This window comes from Phoca vitulina, unplaced genomic scaffold, assembly GCF_004348235.1.
Source record: "Phoca vitulina isolate PV1807 unplaced genomic scaffold, GSC_HSeal_1.0 scaffold5, whole genome shotgun sequence".
Classification (NCBI taxonomy): domain Eukaryota; kingdom Metazoa; phylum Chordata; class Mammalia; order Carnivora; family Phocidae; genus Phoca; species Phoca vitulina.
Genome location: NW_022589708.1, coordinates 61,387,941 through 61,406,715, shown reverse-complemented (window position 1 = coordinate 61,406,715; position 18,775 = coordinate 61,387,941). Strand labels below are relative to the sequence as shown.

The window sequence follows — 18,775 nt, the reverse complement described above, 5'->3', positions numbered from 1 at the left end:
CATATGAAATCCTACTGTTTGTTTGCTCTACATATTACTATCCACTGTTGTTCAAAATCTAATCCTGTAAATTTATTCCCTCTTAAGAGTGAAGGGGAACCACATGACCACTTAGCATTCTCTCAGGAATTAATCATGCCCATATCTGAAACTCTTCAACAAATGGTGTTGGGAAAATTGGACAGCCACATGCAGAAGAATGAAACTGGACCATTTCCTTACACCACACACAAAAATAGACTCAAAATGGTTGAAAGACCTAAATGTGAGACAGGAGTCCATCCAAATCCTAAAGGAGAACACAGGCAGCAACCTCTTCGACCTCAGCCACAGCAACTTCTTCCTAGAAACATCGCCAAAGACAAGGGAAGCAAGGGCAAAAATGAACTATTGGGACGTCATCAAGATAAAAAGCTTTTGCAAAGCAAAGGAAACAGTCAACAAAACCAAAAGACAACCGACAGAATGGGAGAAGATATTTGCAAATGACATATCAGATAAAGGGCTAGTATCCAAAATCTGTAAAGAACTTACCAAACTCAACACCCAAAGAACAAAGAATCCAATCAAGAAATGGGCAGAAGACATGAACAGACATTTTTCCAAAGAAGACATCCAAATGGCCGACAGACACATGAAAAAGTGCTCAACATCACTCAGCATCAGGGAAATCCAAATCAAAACCTCAATGAGATACCACCTCACACCAGTCAGAATGGCTAAAATTAACAAGTCAGGAAATGACAGATGTTGGCGGGGATGTGGAGAAAGGGGAACCCTCCTACACTGTTGGTAGGAATGCAAGCTGGTGCAGCCACTCTGGAAAACAGTATGGAGGTTCCTCAAAAAGTTGAAAATAGAGCTACCATACGATCCAGCAATTGCACTACTGGGTATTTACCCCAAAGATACAAAAGTAGGGATCCAAAGGGGTACGTGCACCCCGATGTTTATAGCAGCAATGTCCACAATAGCCAAACTGTGGAAAGAGCCAAGATGTCCATCGACAGAAGAATGGATAAAGAAGATGTGGTATATATATACAATGGAATATTATGCAGCCATCAAAAGGAATGAGATCTTGCCATTTGCAACGACGTGGATGGAACTGGAGGGTATTATGCTGAGTGAAATAAGTCAAACAGAGAAAAACATGTATCATATGACCTCACTGATATGAGGAATTCTTAATCTCAGGAAACAAACTGAGGGTTGCTGGAGTGGGGGGTGGGGTGGGAGGGATGGGGTGACTGGGTGATAGACACTGGGGAGGGTATGTGCTCTGGTAAGCACTGTGAACTGTGCAAGACTGTTGAATCTCAGATCTGTACCTCTGAAACAAATAATGCAATATATGTTAAGAAAAAAAAAAAGAAGAAGATAGCAGGAGGGGGAGAATGAAGGGGGGGAAATAGAAGGGGGAGACGAACCATGAGAGACGATGGACTCTGAAAAACAAACTGAGGGTTCTAGAGGGGAGGGGTGTGGGAGGATGGGTTAGCCTGGTGATGGGTATTAAAGAGGGCACGTTCTGCATGGAGCACTGGGTGTTATGCACAAACAATGAATCATGGAACACTACATCTAAAACTAATGATGCAATGTATGGTGATTAACATAACAATAAAAAAATAAAAAAAAATACAGTTTCTGAGGCCAGCATTACCCTGATACCAAAACAAACACACTACAAAAAACAAAACTACAGAACATTATCACTGAAGAACATAGAAGCAAAAATTCTCAACAAAATATTAGCAAACCACATTCAACAATACATTAAAAGGAACATTCACCATGATCAAATGGGATTTATTCCAGGTTGCAAGAATGGCTCAATATTTGTAAGGCAATCACCTCAAGTCAACAAAATGAAGTATAAAAACCATATGATCATCTTAACAGATGCAGAAAAAGTTCATGACAAAATTCAACATCCATTCATGATAAAGCTCTCCAAAAAAATGGGTTTAGAAAGAACATACCTCAACATAGTAAAGGTCATATATGACAAACTCAGAGCTAACATCATACTTAATGGTGAAAAACTGAGAACTTTCCCTCTAAGATCAGAAACAAGACAAGGATGTCCACTTTTACCACTTTTATTCAACATACTCATGGAAGCTCTAACCACAGCAATCAGACAAGAAAAAAAAGGCATCCAAATTGGTAAGGAAGAAGTTACTATCACTATTTGCAGATTACATGATACTATACAGAGAAAACCCTAAAACCCAATCAAAAAACTATTAGAATATATGAATTCAGTAAAGTTGAAGGATACAAAATACACAGAAATGGATTGTTTTTTTGTACACTAATAATGTAGTAGAAAGAGAAAACAATTCTATTTATAATTGCACCAAAAAGAATAAAATACCTAGAAATAAACTTAACAAAGGAAGTGAAAGATCAGTGCTCTAAAAACTATAAAATGCTGATGAAAGAAATTGAAGACAAACCAGATTACAAGATATACTACAAAGCTGTAGTAATCAAAATAGTATAGTACTGGCACAAAAATGGACACATAGAACAGATTAGAGAGCCCAGAAATAAACCCACACTTATAGGGATAGGATAAAGGAGGCAAGACTATATACTGGGGAAAAGACAGTCTCTTCAATAAGTGGTGCTGAGAAAACTGGACAGCTACATGTAAAACCATGAAATGACCAGTTTCTTACACCATACTCAAAAATAAACACACTGGATTAAAGACCTAAATGTGAGACAGAAAACATAGGCAGTAAGCTGTTTGACATCAGCCATAGCAACATCTTTCTAGATATGTGTCCTCAGGCAAGGGAAACAAAAGTAAATATAAACTATTGGGACTACTCCAAAATAAGAAATTTTTGTATGGTGAAGGAAACCACTGACAAAACCAAAAAGCCACCTTGTGAATGGAAGAAGATATTTGCAAATGATATATCTGATAAGGGGTTAATACTCAAAATATATAAAGGACTTTTACAACTCAATACAAAAAAAAAAAATTCAATTAAAAATGGGCAGAAAACCTGAATCGACATTTTTCCAAAGAAGACATAGAGATGGCCAACAGACACATGAAAAGATGAAAAAGAAATGCAAATCAAAACCACAATGAGCTATCACTTTATACCCATCAGAATGGCTAAAATCAAAGACAAGAAATAAGTATTGGTGAGGATGTGGAGAAAAAGAAACACTTGTGCACTGGTGGTAGGAATGCAAATTGGTGCAACCACTGTGGAAAAGAGTACAGAGGTTTCTCAAAAGAATTAAAAATAGAGTTACCATATGATCCAGCAATTTCACTACTGGGTTACCTAAAGAAAACAGAAATACTCATTCACAAAGGTATCTGTACCTCTATGTTTATTGCATTATTTACAATAGCCAAGATATGGAAACAATCCAAGTGTCCATCAACAGATGAATGGCTAAAGAAGAGGTGGTATATATATACAAAGAATATTACTGAGCCATAAAAAAGAATGAGATCCTGCCATTTGCAACAACATGGATGAACCTAGAAGGTATTATACTTAGTGAAGTAAGTCAGACTGAGAAAGACAAATACCATATGATTTTACTTATGTTTTGAATCTAATAAACAAAATGAACAAAAAGCAGAGCCAGACCCATAAATACACAGAACAAACTGATGTTTCCCAAGGGGGAGAGGGGTGCAGGGATAGACAAAATACATGAAGGGGAATGAGAGATACAGGCTTCCATTTATGGAATGAGTTAGTCATGGGGATAATAGGTACAGCAAAGGGAATATAGCCAATGGTATTATACTAGTATTTTATGGTGACAGAAATTTAACTACACTTGTAGTGATCATAGTATGACATATAGATTTGTCAAATCACTATGTTGTATACCTGAAACTAAAGTAACATTGTATGTGTCAACTACACTTCAGTAAAAAAAAAAAAAAAAAAAAAAAAAAAAGAACATTGAAGGTCAATATCTCTCATCAACATATACAAGAAGTTGTAAATAAAATATTAGCAAATAGAAAGTAGTAATATATAAATAACACATTAAGACCAAAGGGGGTTTATTTCAGGAATAAAAAAGGTTGACTTCACATTTGAAAATAACAGGAAAACCTTTGATTATCTCCATACACACAGAAAAAATATCTGATAAATTCACCAATTCATGATTCAACTCCTACTAAACTAGAAATAAATAAAAGTTTCTTAATCTGGTAAAGAATAGCTACAAAAAGCCTCTAGAAAACACATTCTAATAGTAGAATTTCTAATTCTTTCCATTTAAGTTTGGGAACAAGCAAAGAGTGTTCTTACTACTATTCAAATTTACAGTGGAGGTCCTAGACAATTCAATAAAGAAAAAAAAAATAAAAAGTATACAAAGTTAAGAAAGTAGTAGCTACATGATTATATACATAAAAAGCCCAAGGAATATACAACTTATTAAAATGAATTTATGAAATAATTTTTTGTGATCATTTATTCATTCCAGTGTTTTATTTTTAATTCCAGTATCGTTAATATAGTATTATATTAGTTTCAGGTGTACAAAATAGTGATTCAACAGTTCCATATATTACTCAGTGCTCATCAAGATGAGTGTACTCTTAATATTCTTTCTTCTTCATCTGTTTCACCCATCCCCCCACTCACCTCCCCTCTGGTAACAACCTGTGTATTCTCTATAATTAAGAGTCTGGTTTTTTTATTTGACTCTTTTTCCCCTTTGTTCATTTGTTTTGTTCCTTAAATTCTACATAACTAAAATCATATGGTAATTGTCTTTCTCTGACTGGCTTATTTTGCTTCACATTATAGTCTCTAGATCCATTCATGTTGCAAATGGCAAGATTTCATTTTTTATGGTTGACTAATATTCCTTTGAAAAAATATATATGACATCTTTTTTATCCATCTATTGATGGATGCTTAAATTGCTTCCATAGTTTGGCCATTGCAAATAATCCTGCAATAAACATAAAGGGTGCATGTATCATTTTGAATTCGTGTCTTTGTCTTCTTTGGGTAAATACCCAGTAGTGTGATTCCTGGATCACAGAATATGTCTATTGTTTTATTTTTTGAGGAACTTCCACACTGTTTTCCAAAGTGGTTGCACCCAGTTTGCATTCCCACCAGCAGTACACAAGGGTTCCTTTTTGTTTCATCCTCACCAACACCTGTTGTTTCTTGTATTGTTGATTTTAGCCATTCTGACAGGTGTGAGGTGATATCTTATTGAGGTTTTGATTTGCATTTCCCTGATGATGAGTGATGTTGAGCATCTTTTGATGTGTCTGTTTAATGTATGAATTTATGAAGTGTACTGAATATATATACAAAAATCAATTATATTCCCATATATCAGCAGCCAATAAGAAAATATTAAAATACCATTTAAAATAATATCAAAGATACTTCTGGGGAAGATGGCAGATTAGGAGGACCTTAAGCTCATCTCCTCGCACAGATAAAACTAAGTAATGCATCAGTGTAAATAACGCAAAAAATGACATGGAGACTGGCAGAACAAACTCCACAACTAAATGTAGAGAAGAGGCCACATCAAAGAGGGTAGTAAGGGCAGAGACATGATCTGGAGCTAAAGAGACCCATACAACTGCCTGCAGGAGGGAGAGTGCTGCAGGCATGGAAAGGGGAGAGAAACAAACCCTCACATCAGGGAGCCCATATAGGGAAGACAAACCCCCATAATATTTGGCTTTGAAAACCAGAGGAGCCAAATTTTGTGAGTTCTTACAACCAGTGGGGCTTAAGACCTGGAATTTCAAAATTCAGCAGGTTCAGCTTTAGGAGAGTCATTGGATGAGAGGAATCTGGGTCCCTGCCCTTAAAGAGATAGCAAAAGAAACAGTCCTGCTGAGATACAGCACAGGAGCTGAAGTTTGTAAAATGTCTGGGGTATATGGGAGAGAGAGTTGTTTATTCATCTCAGAGCAAGCCCCAGTGGGACAGAGATTGCTAGGAGACTCCTCCAGCAACAAAAGAGCTGGCAGGTGCCATTCCCTGCCCCCTTCCCCCATCATAAACAAATGGCCACCTGCAGGACCAACACAGCGCTGATCCTACCTAACTTGCTAACATCACTGTCCCCTCAGAACACCAGGCACACTGTCCCCTCCAATATGCTCTTTGCCAGATTCCATCCAGATTGGTGCCACAAGCCTGGAAGTATGCAAACAACCTCAACAGGCGCCAGTATCACTCCAAAGTAACTCCTGCCCTGGGGAGAGGGAAAGATAACCATAGACAAGAATCAAACAGCAGACCTAGCAGTAGGCTGGAGGCAGACAGCTGGTCTGATTGCTGACCTGGCCCATTAATGAAAGCACTTCAGGGGACAAACAGCCAAAGCACCCTAGTTTGGTGCTACTGCATCTCTGGCAAATGTCTGGTCTGACTTAACTCAAGCCCACGGTGGCCCCAGACTGGTGACTAACACCACAGAGAACAAACACTGTCCACAACAGGCAAAGAGAACCACTGCAGATGACTGAAGGAAAAAGTGGCCAAGACACATCAGCAGGGTGCACACAACACACATAGGAGACACTCCTGAAGTACCAGGTTCTGGTGAACATGGCTACACTAAACTGCAGGGCACTAAAGAACCTTTTCTTCATAAGGCCATTATTTTCAAGATCAGGACATGTAGCTGCTCTGTAACATACAGAAACAGAGTAGGACAAAATGAGGAGACAGAGGAATATGTCCCAAATGAAAGAACAGGACAAAATCACAGCAAGACGCCTAAACAAAATGGAGATAAGTAATATGCTCAATGCAGAATTTAAAGTAATGGTCATAAAGATACTCAGTAAACTTGAGAAAAGAGTGGAGGACATCAGTGAGACACTTAAAACAAAGAGGTAAAATAAACCCATCAGAGATGAAGCACACAATAAATGGAATTAAAAATACACTAGATGGAATAAAGAGTAGGCTAGAGGAAGAAGAAGAAGAAATCAGCTACCTGGAGGACAGAGTAATTTAAAGTAATCAAGCTGAACAGGTAAGAGGAAAAAATTATGCAAAGTGAGAATAAACATAGGGAACTCAGTGATTCCATCAAGCATAATAACATTCACATTACAGGGATTGCAGAAGGAGAAGAGAGGGGAAAGGGGGTAGAAAACTTATTTGAAGAAATTACACTGAAAACCTTTCAAATCTGTGGAGGAAACAGAAACCCAGATCCAGGAGGCATAGAGATCCCCCCCAACAAAATCAACCCAAGGAGGTCCACCCCAAGACACAGCAATTAAAACGGCAAACAATGCAACTGTAGAAAGAGAAATTAGAGAAACGATTCCATTTACAATAGCACCAAAACCCATAAGATACCTCGGAATAAACCTAACCAAAGAGGTAAAGGATCTATACTCTAGGAACCCCAGAACACTCATGAAAGACATTGAAGAAGACACAAAAAGATGGAAAAACATTCCATGCTCATGGATCAGAAGAATAAACATTGTTAAAATGTCTATGCTGCCCAGAGCAATCTATACCTTCAATGCCATCCCAATCAAAATACCAATGGCATTTTTCAAAGTGCTGGAACAAACAATCCTAAAATTTGTATGGAATCTGAAAAGACCCTGAATCAGCCAAGGAAATGCTGAAAAAGAAAAACAAAGCTGGGGGCATCATGTTGCCTGATTTCAAGCTATATTACAAAGCAGTGATCACCAAGACAGCATGGTACTGGCACAAAAACAGACATATAGACCAATGGAACAGAATAGAGAGCCTAGATATGGACCTTCAACTCTATGGTTAAATAATCTTTGACAAAGCAGGAAAAAATATGCAATGGAAAAAAGACAGTCTCTTCAATAAATGGTGCTGGGAAAATTGGACAGCTATATACAGAAGAATGAAACTCGACCATTCTCTAACACCATTCACAAAGATAAACTCAAAGTGGATGGATGACCTCAATGTGAGACAGGAATCCATCAAAATCCTAGAGGAGAACATAGGCAGTAACCTCTTTGACATCGACCACAGCAACTTCTTTCCAGATACATCTCCAAAGGCTAGCGAAGCAAAAGCAAAAATGAACTTTTGGGACTTCATCAAGATGAAAAGCTTCTGCACAGCAAAGGAAACAGTCAACAAAACAAAGAGGCAATCCACAGAATGGGAGAAGACATTTGCAAATGACACTACAGACAAAGGGCTGATTTCCAAAATCTGTAAAGAACTTCTCAAAGTCAACACCCAAAAAACAAATACGTCAAAAAATGGGCGGAAGACATGAACAGACACTTCTCAAAAGAAGACAAATGGCTAACAGACACGTGAAAAAATGTTCATTATCATTAGCCATCAGGGAAGTTCAAATTAGAACCACATTGAGATACCACCTTACACCAGTTAGAATGGCAAAAATGGACAAGGCAAGAAACAAAAATGTTGGAGAGATTGTGGAGAAAAAGGAACCGTCTTACACTGTTGGTGGGAATGCAAGTTGGTACAGCCACTTTGGAAAACAAGTGTGGAGGTGCCTCAAAAAATTAAAAATAGAGTTACCCTATGACCCAGCAATTGCACTACTGGGTATTTAACCCAAAGACACAGATGTAGTGAAAAGAAGGGCCATATGCACCCCAATGTTCACAGCAGCAATGTCCACAATAGCCAAACTGTGGAAACAGCTGAGATGCCCTTCAACAGATGAATGGATAAAGAAGATGTGGTCCATATATACAAAGGAATATTACTCAGCCATCAGACAGGATGAATACCCAACTTTTACATCAACATGGATGGGACTGGAAGAGATTATGCTAAGTGAAATAAGTCAAGCAGAGAAAGTCAATTATCATATGGTTTCACTTATTTATGGAACATAAGGAATAGCATGGCCGATATTAGGAGAAGGAAGGGAAAAATGAAGGGGGGGATATTGGAGGGGGAGACGAACCATGAGAGACTATGGGCTCCGAGAAACAAACTGAGGGTTTTAGAGGGGAGGGGGTTGGGGGGATGGGTTAGCCCAGTGATGGGTATGAAGGAGGGCACGTACTGCATGGAGCACTGGGTGTTATACAAAACCAATGAATCATGGTTCACTACATCAAAAAATAATGATATATTGTATGGTGACTAACATAATAAAATTAAATTAAATTTAAAAACTAATAATAAAAAATAGAATAGCAAAAAGTAGTGATAACGAGAGAATTTTAAAAGTAGCAAGAGAAAAGAAAGCAATTATATATAAGGGAAACCCCATTAGGTTATGAGTTGACTTTTTAGCAGAAACTCTGCAGACCAGAAGGGAATGGCATGATATATTCAAAGTGCTGGAAGGAAAAAATCTGCAGCCAAGAATACTCTATCCAGCAAGGAGGGATAGAGTTTCCAAGACAAACAAAAATTAAAGAAATTCATCACCACTAAATGAACCCTACAAAAAAAAATGCAAAAGGGGACTCTTGTAGAAGACCATAAATAGAAGTAAGAAAAGTAGGAAGCACAAAAGCAATTACAGTAAGTATATCTATAAAAATCAGTGAGGATACTCAGAAAATAAAAGTAAATTATGACACTATATACCTAAAATGTGGTGAGGAGAAGTGTAAAGAATGCATTCAAACTTAAGTGACCATCAACTCAATATGGTCTGTTATATGCAGAAGATGTTACAGATAAACCTAACGGTAACCACAAATCAAAAACTGGTAATAGATATGCAAAGAATAAAGAGAAAGGAATCCAAATATATCACTAAAGAAAGCCAACTAATTGTGAGAGAAGAGAGCAAGGGAAGAAAGGAACAGAGAAGAACTACAAAAACAACCATAAAACAAGTAACAAAATGACAAATACATATCCATCAATAATTACTTTGAATGTAAATGGACTAACTGTTTCAATCAAAAGATATAAGGTGATGGAATGGAAAAAAAAAAAAAAAAAACCCAAGACCCATCTATATGCTGCCTACAAGAGACTCACTGCAAACCTAAAGACACATGCACATTGAAAGTGAAGGGATGGAGAATGCATGCAAATGGATGTCAAAAGAAATCTGGGGTAGCAATACTTATGTCAAACAAAATAGAGTTTAAAACAAAGACTGTAACAAGAGACAAAGAAGGGCACTATATAATCATAAATGGAGCAATCCAACAAGAATATATAATAATTGTAAATATTTATGCACCAACATGGGAGCACCTAAATACATAAAGCAGCTAATAACAAACATAAAGGAAGTAACAAACATAAAGGAAGTATAGTAATACAATAGTAGTAGGGGACTTTAACACCCCACTTACAATGGACAGGTCATCCAAACAGAAAATCATCAAGGAAACAATGGCTTTGAATAACACATGGGACCATATGGAATTAACAGATACATTCAGAACATTCCATCCTGAAACAGCAGAATACACATTCTTTTCAAGTGCACATGGAACATTCTCCAGAACAGAGAACAAATTAGGTCACAAAACAAGTCTCAACAAATTCACAAAGATCCAAGTCATACCATGCATCTTTTCTGACTACAACTATGAAACTAGAAATCAACAACAAGATGAAATCTGGAAAGATAACAAATACATGGAGATTACAAAACATGCTACTAAACAATGAATGGGTCAATCAAGAAATCAAAGAGGAAATCAAAAGATACATGGAGTCAAATGAATATGAAACACAATAGTCCAAAATCTTTGGGATGCAGCAAAAAGCTCTCCTAAAAGAGAAGTTTATAGCAATACAGGCCGACGTCAAGTAGAAAAGTCTCAATACACAGTTTAACCACACCTAAAGGAGCTAGAAAAAGAAGATCAAACAAATAAAGGAAATAAAGATCATACTCAATGGTGAAAGACTGGGAGACTTTAACTATGAACGAAGAGACTTCTAACGAAAATAATCAAATAGATGAACCTCATCTGTCTCAAGCTGAGAAAGATTCACCTTCTGAAGGCAGTGAAAATACAGGCCTTGGAAGCAGCAATTCTAACTGCCAGGAGACAAAAGAATGAGTAGGATCCAATACCAGTAGAACTGGGGACATTCTGAGAATCATCTATAGAAAAAAATGACAATGCTACAGAAGTCTTAGATGCAATATTTACATACAGTTCTAGTTTTACACTGTATGAAATTTTAATGTAATAAAGTGGACAAAATTAGTTCTATAAGATAAGCAGATTGTAAAATAAAGTACTTTATGGGATAAATCCTAAAAGAGTTGTTCATAGAGAACTGTGAATTATCAGCTGTTCTGGGTCTTGCTTAGTACTGATTTTTTGGGGGGGGCGGGGCCTCTGGTTAAATTAGTTGTTTGTGTATAGTTTTTTTTAAATTTAGAATTAGAGTTCTTATCTTTTAAAAAGATTTTATTTATTTGAGAGAGGGAGAGAGAGAGAGTGTGTGCATATGCATGAGTGGTGGGAGGGGCAGAGGGAGAAGGAGAGAATCCTCAAGCCAATTCCTCAATAAGCCCAGAGTCTGACCCAGGGCTCAATCCCAGGACCCTGAGATCATGACCTGAGCCAACCAAGAGTAAGACACTTAACCAACTGAGTCACTCAGGTGCCCCTAGAATTAGAGTTTTGTTTTTGTTTTTTTAAGATTTTTTATTTATTTGACAGCGAAAGAGAGACAGCGAGAGCAGAAACACAAGCAGAGGGAGTGGGGAGGGAGAAACAGGCCTCCCGCGGAGCAGGGAGCCTGATGCGGGGCTCGATCCCAGGACCCTGGGATCATGACCTGAGCCAAAGGCAGATGCTTAATGACTGAGCCACCCAGGCGCCCCTAGAATTAGAGTTTTTAAGTGGAAGTAACAATTACAATTTTTAAACCTTTGGAGAGTATCACATTTAGTTTGTAGATATGCAAGAAGGCTTTTTGTCTTGTCTTTTTCTGACAGCCTAGCAGTTTTCAGATTTTGGTCAGAGTTTCAACATTTTACCATATGAATTATATGGTTTCGTTTTAGTTCCATATTACTTATAAATATACATTACCTATATTTATCTCTTACAAACAGGAAAATATAAAATTTATCCCCTTTGAATAATAGTTTATATGTAATATAGTATATACCATAAAATAATATATATAATATAGCATGCAATATAATACATATTATATAAAATAATATATAACATACATGTTATATGATTATATAGAAACTAGTATATATAATATACATATTTATATATATACATATTTTATATAATTATATATAAACTATCTAATTTATAATTTATAAATTTATAGAATTTGTAACATAATTACATAATGTATAAACTAAAAATATACACTTATATAAACTATATACTATATATATTAAACAAATTTGGTTATAAGTACATGTTAATATATACATGTTATAATTATAGTATATATATAACTATAACTATAGTTATATAACTATATATAAATATACATGTATTATTCTAAAGGGAAAAGGTTATATTTTTCTGTTTCTTTTATAAAAGATGAATTTATATATGTCTATAATTGAAATGTATATTTATATATAATACATAACATATACTAAATATATTGTATTAACTCCATAATTTATATATGTAATTATATATCCTATATTGTGTAGTATAATATATATTATATATAAATACACATATATTATTCTAAGGGGAAAATTTTATATTTTTGTGTTTCTAAGAGATGAGTATACATAAATATATATGCAATATATATTTATAAATAAAATATACTATATATAATTTATATGTAATTGTATATTATATAAAAGTATATACTATGCAATATATATATAATATATATTTAAACATGTACTATTCTAAGAAGGAAATATATTATACTAATATAGTAATATCAATTTATTATATAATATTTATAACTATTATTTAATATATGATATATACTGTAGTACAGTACATATAATATACATTATATATAACTGTATACATATTATTCCATGGGGGGAAATGTTTTATTTTTCTGTTTGTATAAGAGATGAATACAGTGGATACTTTTTTTCAATTGGTAATGATTGAGTTAATCTCTCTCAAGGCAGTTTCTTTCTGAGTACATATATTCCTTGACTTACCACAGGGTTAGGTCCCAACAAACCCACTTTAGGTTGAAAATATTAAAAGTCAAAAATGCATTTAATACTCCTAACCTACCCAACATCATAGCTTAGCCTAGCCTACCTTAATTGTGCTCAAAACACTTACATTGGCCTACAGTTGGACAAAAATCATCTAATAGGAAGCCTATTTTGTAATAAAGTGTTGAATGCCTCATGTAATGTATTGAATACTGTACTGAGTGGGAAAAACCAGAGTGGCTGTAAAGACACAATGGTTGTCAGGGTATCAACTGTTCACCGCACGATGAGGGGGCTGACTGGGAACCGCAGCTGATGAAAATATCGCACCACAGATCACTAGCCTGGGAAAAGATCAAAATTCAAACTTCAAAGTATGAGGTTTACTGAATGCTTATCACTTTCATACTGTTGTAAAGTCGAGCATTTTTTATTTTTTAAATTTAAGTTAGTTAACATATGTGTAGTATTGGTTTCAGGAGTAGAATTTAGTGATCCATCACTTATATATAACACCCAGTGCTTATCCCAACAAGAGGCCTCTTTAATGCTCATCACCCATTTAGCCCATCCCCCACCCACAACCCCTCCAGCAACCCTCAGTTTGTTCTTTTAACTATAGAGTCTCTTATGGTTTACCTCTCTCTGTTTTTATCTTATTTTTCCTTCCCTTTCCCTATGTTCATCTGCTTTGTTTCTTAAATTCCAAATATAAGTGAAATCATATATTTGTCTTTCTCTGACTTATTTCACTTAGCATAATACACTCTAGTTCTATCCACGTTGTTGCAAATGGCAAGATTTCATTATTTTTGATGACTGAGTAATATTCCAGAGGGGGTGTGTGTGTGTGTGTGTGTGTGTGTGTGTGTGTGTGTGTGTGTATCTCACATCTTCTTTATCCATTCATCAGTCAATGGGCCAAATCATGGAAAGAATCCAAAAGCCAAAACTTTTTAATTGGAGACTGTCTGTAATTCAAAATCTGGTCCTTCTGAAGTCTTAGAAACTAAGCTGAAATACGTGGTTAAGCACAGTCTAAGAAATCTGTTCAAACGAAAATTCTTCTGTCTACTTTTGTGGTGTTTGAGAAAAAGACTTCATGATTTATGAGAAAATGTGTTTTATCTTGGAAATTATGTTCAAACATTAGCTTACTATTTTGTGGAATGAATACTTATTAAGTGGACATGAGATCATCTCAAAAGAACCAAGCAGGTTCACAGGTCTTCTTGCTTTTCTGAACATTTGTGAATATTACACATTTCTTTCTAATATATTCTAGAGTATGCAATGGTCAATAGAATGAAATATACCATTGTACTGGAAGAATTAATGTATCACTTTAGTGACATACTTGAACTAAATGACTAAAGGTTTAGGGGTGCATAGAAAGCACAATAATTTGTGTAACATTTTGAAGTGCATTAAATATTTTTTCACATGACTCTTCAACAGCCAGTATTCTTTCTTTGTTATCAACACAAAGCATAATGACTACTCAAAATGCAATATTTTTAATTCACATATTGAAAGTAATGTGAGTTATACAACCTCCCTGTCAAAATTACTGGCTGCCAAATATATCTGTTTCTTCAGGTGTATCTTTTGATTTTTTTAAAAATTTCTGTAAAATAGATGTTATAGAATGTAACACCTTTGATGTCTTTGTGAAGTGGTGTACAATTGTATGATTCTTGTATGTAGACGGAATGCTTGGGCTTTTTTTAAATAAAGATTTTATTTACTTATTTGAGAAAGAGAGAGTGTGTGTGTGCAAGCACTAGCAGGGGTAGGGGCAGAGGGAGAAGCAGACTCCCCACTGAACAGGGAGCCCAACACGGGGCTTGGTCCCAGGACCCTGAGATCATGACTTGAGCTGACGGCAGCCGCTTAACCAACTGAGCCATCCAGGTGCCCCTGAATGCTTGGGCTTTTAATCAGAATTTTAGATAGCAGTAAATATTAAAGTTATAACAAGTAATATGTAAATGTTGTAAGAACTGTACAACACTGAATGAATCTCAGACTTTGGGCATAAAAAGTCAAAAAAGATGTATTATATGATTCCACTTATGTGAAATTCAAGAAAAAGTAAAACTAATCTGTGTAATAGATGTTAGAATAATAATTACCTCCAGTGTGTTGGGATATTGACTGAAAAAGAGCAAGAAATATTCTATATATTGATAGGGGTGTTGGTTACATACATATATACCTAAATATAACTTCATCAAGATCCAATTAAGATTAGTGCAATTTATAGTATTTGTTATGCTTCAACAAAAGCATAATTATATATGCATGTTTATATGTAAACTTAAATATAGACATATACATATATGTACATAATTACATATTGGTTTAATAATATAAATTGCACTAATACACAATCACACACATGCAAACTTCTTAAATGATGGCTTTTAACTGGAATTTCATATTAAATATTTTATGTTTGAATTAATTAATTTATTATGGTAAAAAAAATTAGATTTAGCCAGCTGGATTCAGTTTAGATTATCTCAGTTGTGTTGGCAACAACCAAAGCATCATAGTCAGGAGTCAGTGAAATATATGTCTTCTTCTATCAGGCCTGATCAGGGAGTTGACCTTTGCCACATCAATGTCATAGAGCTTCTTCACAGCCTGTTTGATCTGGTGCTTGTTGGCTTTGACATCCACAGTGAACACAAGTGTGTTATTGTTTCTATTTTCTTCATGGCTGACTCAGTAGTCAGGGGGAATTGATGATGGCATAGTGGTCAACCTTGCTTGTTTCTCCTGGGGGCTTTCTTTTGAGGATATTTGGGCTGCCTTCAGAGACACAGTGTCTTGGGTTGTTGAAATGTAGGTGGCCTATGGATCTTTTTTTGGTGAATGTGGATGCATTTCAGCACCACTTTCTTGGTCTTCAAAGCCTTTGCCTTGGCTTCAGCTTTGGGAGGGGCAAGGACTTCCTTCTTTGTCTTTGTTGCCATCTTCATGAAAGGGTGAAATAATTTAATCCACATTATCTAAAGCAGTATGCCTCCGCTATAACTTAGGACCTCAACCTAAAAACATGTATTTTCTTTAAAGTATTCCCAACCTTCTCTCCTATGATAAGACTATAAAAATGGCCACAATTTGTTGCAATTCCTGCTATCAAGAGATGCAGTCTGTTCTACTCCTTGAATCTGGACTGAATTGTAATTTGCTTTGTACCACAGAATGAGGTAGAAGCCATATTATACTAGTTTTGAACCTGGACCATTAGGGGCTCTGTATTCTTTTGTTTGCTGCTTGTGGGATCTTTGCCACTGCCACCATGTGAACAAGCCTGAATTAGTCTGTTGGAGCATGAGACATCACATGGAGCCATCCAACCATGCCATTTATTTATTTTTTATTTTTTTTTAAAGATTTTGTTTATTTATTTAGAGCACATGTATGTGAGTGAGCAGGGAGAGGGGCAAAGGAAGAGGGAGAAAAACCTCAAGCAGACTTTGTGCTGAGTGTGTGGAGTCCAACACAGGGCTCAATCTCATGACCCTGAGATCATGACCTGAACCAAAACCAAGAGTCAGATGCTCAACCAACTGAGCCACCCAGGCACCCCTCCAACCATACCATTTTAGACTAGCCAATCCTCAGATGCCAAGTAGCTGCCCACAGATGTATGCATTAGCCCAGCTGTGATTAGTCAAATCTGTTCCCGATCAGCAGAACCACCCAGTTAAGCCCAACCCAAATTCATAAACCACATTATCATGAACTAAGTAAATGGTTGGTGCTATAAGTTACTAAGTTTTTCGGTGGTTCATTACACAGCAAAAACTAATTGCTATCAATCCATTATAATTCTTTACCCGAGAGAGTAAATTTTTGGAACACTGCCATCTCTGGGCCAATATTAAACTTATGACTCCACAGTCTATGTTTACTGAGAATTGTGAGCATTTGTTAAATACCCTTACCTTAATGGGATTCCTATAGAAAGACTTCTTTCCTGAAGATGGGAATGACATAGCAATAATACGCTCTGGAAGTCAAAATGGTCACTATTATGAATGTCATTATAAATGTGAAACAATATATGAGAAATTAACTTATATATAATCAGACTCCTTTTTCATAGAAAAGAACTTTCTGGATTGAGAATGACAGGGGGAAAAAAGCTACCCCTCAGGATAATCCAGATAACATATTAAATTATCTGATATAATGACCATTAAACTCACATAGTGTTCTTAAGACTCAATTGGTTCCAGCCATATGGGACAGATTTGTGTTGACCGGTGGTGAGAATTTATTTCCTATTTAAACACCAAAGAAAAATGAGAGATCTGGGCTCCAGCAATGGTGGAAACTCTCAGGGTGCCTTCCAGTGCTCCTGACTCAGAAAACTGAGACCCCTTATTCTCTAGGGTTTTAGGAAGAGAACAGGTCTCTTTGAAATCCTTGTGACCCAGAAAAACTAGTAGAACTCAAATTCCAAACCAAACAAAGGGAGCCAACTGGAAACCCATTCAATTTCCTGTACAGTAACCGAGCAGCCCTGATTTGAGAGGACAATGCAGATTTTCCATTGTCAGGGATAAACTACAAATATGTTGTGCTACCATATGGCTCATGTCTTCATGGATAAAGAATGCTTTGAAAGAACACGGATCAGAAAAAGCAAGAACAAAATTCACATAATTACTCACACACCAGAAAGATTTGAAGTTAATATAAGTAAATCAACAGTTAAACTTTACAAACCAGTAACGTAAGTGAGGTCTAAGTCAAATCCATCCTTCTTGTATCGCCGTTTGTTTCCTGAAACCTAAGAGTTTAAAACAATCATTAATTTGTAAGATGAAAAATCGACATAAAAATAAAGAATATTATATAGATATCTATAACCCTTGTCAGTATTTCCTGAAACAAACTTTTTCTGAATCATAAATATATTTTGCCTGCTTACCATCCTTCTGGCCAGCTTTTCAAGATGTCTCTTTTGATGAGCCAGATGAAAAACTCTTATCAGAATGATAAGTCGTAGAGGTCGAAATAAAATTGTCAATCTAACAGTAAAAAGATTCATTTTTGCTTTAGAAATAGGATTTTGTCAATATGGACCAAGCCTAGAGCTGTAGTTCTTAACCAGGGGTGATTTTGCACACACACAAACCCCCACCAAGCCTCCTACCCGCCCACCTATGGGATACTTGGCAATGTCTGGGGTTATTTTTGGTTGTCACACTGTGTATGAGGGTGTGCTACTTGTATCTAGTGGGTAGAAGCCAGGAATGCTACTAAACACCAATGCACAGGACAGCCCTTATAACAAAGAACTATCTGGTCCAAAGTACCAACAGTGCTGAGATTGAGAAACTCTGGTAGAGAGAAATAGTTATATGATAGAATTTGTGGACTGAACTTTTGTGATTTAAGATGAGGATTTTTCAATCATTTTCCCATCAAAAGTTTCTCCCATCAAAACAGTTCTTGTTCACCTTTGTGTTTCCCATCAGTAACAGAGGCTCACTACAGCTGCTAACACGTACCAGGCAGGCAGCAGATTGAGACACTTGCCGAGTGTGCTAGCTGGTGTCTCTCCTACCATCAGAAAAAAACATGATGGCAGAGAACTGATGGTTTGCATATGTGCTTCTCTAACTTGAGTGTGCATATGATTCAGTAGGTCTAG

General features: G+C 36.1%; 1 protein-coding gene and 1 pseudogene across 1 annotated transcript in view; both read right to left on the bottom strand.

The window, feature by feature from the left end:
* LOC116631482 (phosphatidylinositol 3,4,5-trisphosphate 3-phosphatase TPTE2-like) overlaps positions 1–18,775 on the bottom strand; it is a 141,600-nt gene that overhangs the window by 54,427 nt on the left and 68,398 nt on the right. Inside the window, exons 14-16 of the mRNA XM_032402639.1 lie at positions 18,050–18,149; positions 17,845–17,908; positions 17,058–17,122 (exon numbers count right to left, since the gene is read on the bottom strand). Of these exons, the coding sequence (XP_032258530.1) occupies positions 17,058–17,122; positions 17,845–17,908; positions 18,050–18,149 (229 nt within the window). The remainder of the gene's footprint in view (positions 1–17,057; positions 17,123–17,844; positions 17,909–18,049; positions 18,150–18,775) is intronic.
* Positions 15,614–16,079, bottom strand: LOC116631690 (annotated as a pseudogene).